Source organism: Octodon degus, unplaced genomic scaffold (genome assembly GCF_000260255.1).
Source record: "Octodon degus isolate 3935 unplaced genomic scaffold, OctDeg1.0 scaffold04951, whole genome shotgun sequence".
NCBI classification, from domain to species: Eukaryota; Metazoa; Chordata; class Mammalia; order Rodentia; family Octodontidae; genus Octodon; species Octodon degus.
The window spans coordinates 1-2,503 of record NW_004529527.1 but is presented as its reverse complement, the minus strand read 5'-3'; the positions used below and the strand labels follow the sequence as shown (position 1 = coordinate 2,503).

General features: G+C 49.3%; 1 protein-coding gene across 1 annotated transcript; it reads left to right on the top strand.

Moving 5' to 3' along the window:
- The first annotated feature begins 6 nt into the window (after window positions 1-6).
- Window positions 7-1,817, top strand: LOC101561532 (T-complex protein 1 subunit gamma-like). Its single transcript, XM_012513437.2, is given in 1 exon segment — window positions 7-1,817. A coding segment is annotated over 1 exon segment (1,503 nt). The 5' UTR covers window positions 7-88; the 3' UTR covers window positions 1,592-1,817.
- The last annotated feature ends 686 nt before the right edge of the window (window positions 1,818-2,503 follow it).

Below are 2,503 nucleotides of genomic sequence, written 5' to 3'. Positions count from 1 at the left end.
TGAATCTGGAAGAAAAGTTCAATCTGGAAACATCAATGCTGCTAAGACTATTGCAGATATCATTCGAACATGTTTGGGACCCAAGTCCATGATGAAGATGCTTTTGGATCCAATGGGAGGTATCGTGATGACCAATGATGGCAATGCCATTCTTCGAGAGATTCAAGTCCAGCATCCAGCAGCCAAGTCAATGATTGAAATTAGCAGGACACAAGATGAAGAGGTTGGAGATGGGACCACATCAGTAATTATTCTTGCGGGGGAGATGTTGTCTGTGGCTGAGCACTTTCTGGAACAGCAGATGCACCCAACAGTGGTGATCAGTGCTTACCGCAAAGCACTGGATGATGTGATCAGCACTCTAAAGAAAATCAGCACCCCTGTTGACATCAATAACTGTGATATGATGCTAAATATCATCAATAGCTCCATTACTACCAAAGTAATCAGTCGGTGGTCTTCTTTGGCTTGTAATATTGCCCTGGATGCTGTCAAGACTGTACAATTGGAGGAAAATGGTCGGAAAGAAATTGACATCAAGAAATATGCAAAAGTGGAAAAGATACCTGGGGGCATCATTGAAGACTCGTGTGTCCTGCGTGGCGTCATGATTAACAAGGATGTGACCCATTCACGAATGAGGCGTCATATAAAAAACCCTCGAATTACACTGCTGGATTCGTCTTTGGAATACAAGAAAGGAGAAAGCCAGACTGACATTGAGATTACATGAGAGGAAGACTTTGCCCGAGTCCTACAGATGGAAGAAGAGTACATTCAGCAGCTCTGTGAGGACATCATCCAGTTGAAGCCTGACGTGGTCATCACAGAAAAGGGTATTTCAGATTTGGCTCAACACTACCTCTTGTGGGCCAACATCACAGCCATCCGTAGAGTTCGGAAAACAGACAATAATAGGATTGCTAGAGCCTGTGGGGCCCGTATAGTTAGCCGACCAGAAGAGCTGAGAGAAGATGATGTTGGGACAGGAGCAGGCCTGCTGGAAATCAAGAAAATTGGAGACGAGTACTTTACATTCATCACTGAGTGCAAAGACCCCAAGGCCTGCACCATCCTCCTCAGAGGAGCCAACAAAGAAATTCTGTCGGAAGTAGAGCGCAACCTACAGGACGCCATGCAAGTGTGCCACAATGTTCTCCTCGACCCTCAGCTGGTGCCAGGAGGTGGAGCCTCCGAGATGGCTGTGGCCCATGCCTTGACAGAAAAATCCAAGGCCATGACTGGTGTGGAGCAGTGGCCCTACAGGGCAGTAGCCCAGGCTCTGGAGGTCATCCCTCGCACACTCATCCAGAACTGTGGGGCCAGCACCATACGCCTGCTGACCTCTCTTCGGGCCAAACACACACAGGAAGGCTGTGAGACCTGGGATGTAAATGGGGAGACCGGGGCTTTGGTGGATATGAAGGAACTGGGCATATGGGAGCCTTTGGCTGTGAAACTGCAAACATACAAGACAGCAGTGGAGACGGCAGTTTTGCTGCTGAGGATTGATGACATCGTCTCGGGCCACAAAAAGAAGGGTGATGATCAGAGCCGGCAAGGTGGGGCTCCTGATGCTGGCCAGGAGTGAATGGTGGGCAAGGCGACTTCAGCACACAGACCAGCAGTCTCCCTTTTTCCTTAGCCAGTGTGCCAGGAACACTGTGGACGTCTTTGTTTGGAAGGGATCAGGTTGAGGGGCAGCCCCCAGTCCCTCTCTGTCCCAGCTCAGTTTGCAGAAAGCACTGACATGTAATTCTTCTCTATTGTAAGCTTTCCATTTAGTTTGCTTCCTATGATTAAATCTAAGTCATTTGAAAAAAAAATAAAATAAAAATAAAAATAATTCTGACTTTGGTTAGCAGTCATGAATAAAACTTGGAAGGCTTTCATCTGATCAGCACCATTTGATAGACTCTGAAGAGGACTGACAGCCAAGAATCTGGAACAGCTCCTACAAGTGTTTGCCACCCCCAGCTCCGTGGAAATGGAAACCTCAACTGCTGTGACCAAGGAGAGCTGCCTGCTGGCTGCCACTGCCTTTACCTCAGCCTGTGTCCTCCCGTCGTCCTCTGCCCTGTCGCTACTGTTCTGGGACATGCTTTGCAGAGGAGACTTACACAGAGAGGAGCTGTTCAAGGCCAAACCAAACATCAGGGCACAGGGATGGGCAGTTGGCGAGGACTGGAGTGTTCCCAGGAATGGATGAGAAGGCCTCGCCTGTGGCTACAGAAGGAAACAGTGTGGAGGGAGCAGTGGCTGGCGTGCAGCACAGTGCCGGCCACACGTCCAGGCCTGCGGAAGCACTGTGGCAGAGGACAGCACGGCGAGCCCGACAGGCGCCTTCCCACCCCTTTGCACTGTATGTGGCCAGTGTCCTCAGTCATCACCTTACCAGCAACACAGGTACTCAGACGGGATGCTTTTCTGTCCATCTGTTTATTCAAAGATGAAGAGCAAACTTCTCTTTCTGTTTGGGTAACCAGTATTTCAGGACAATGTG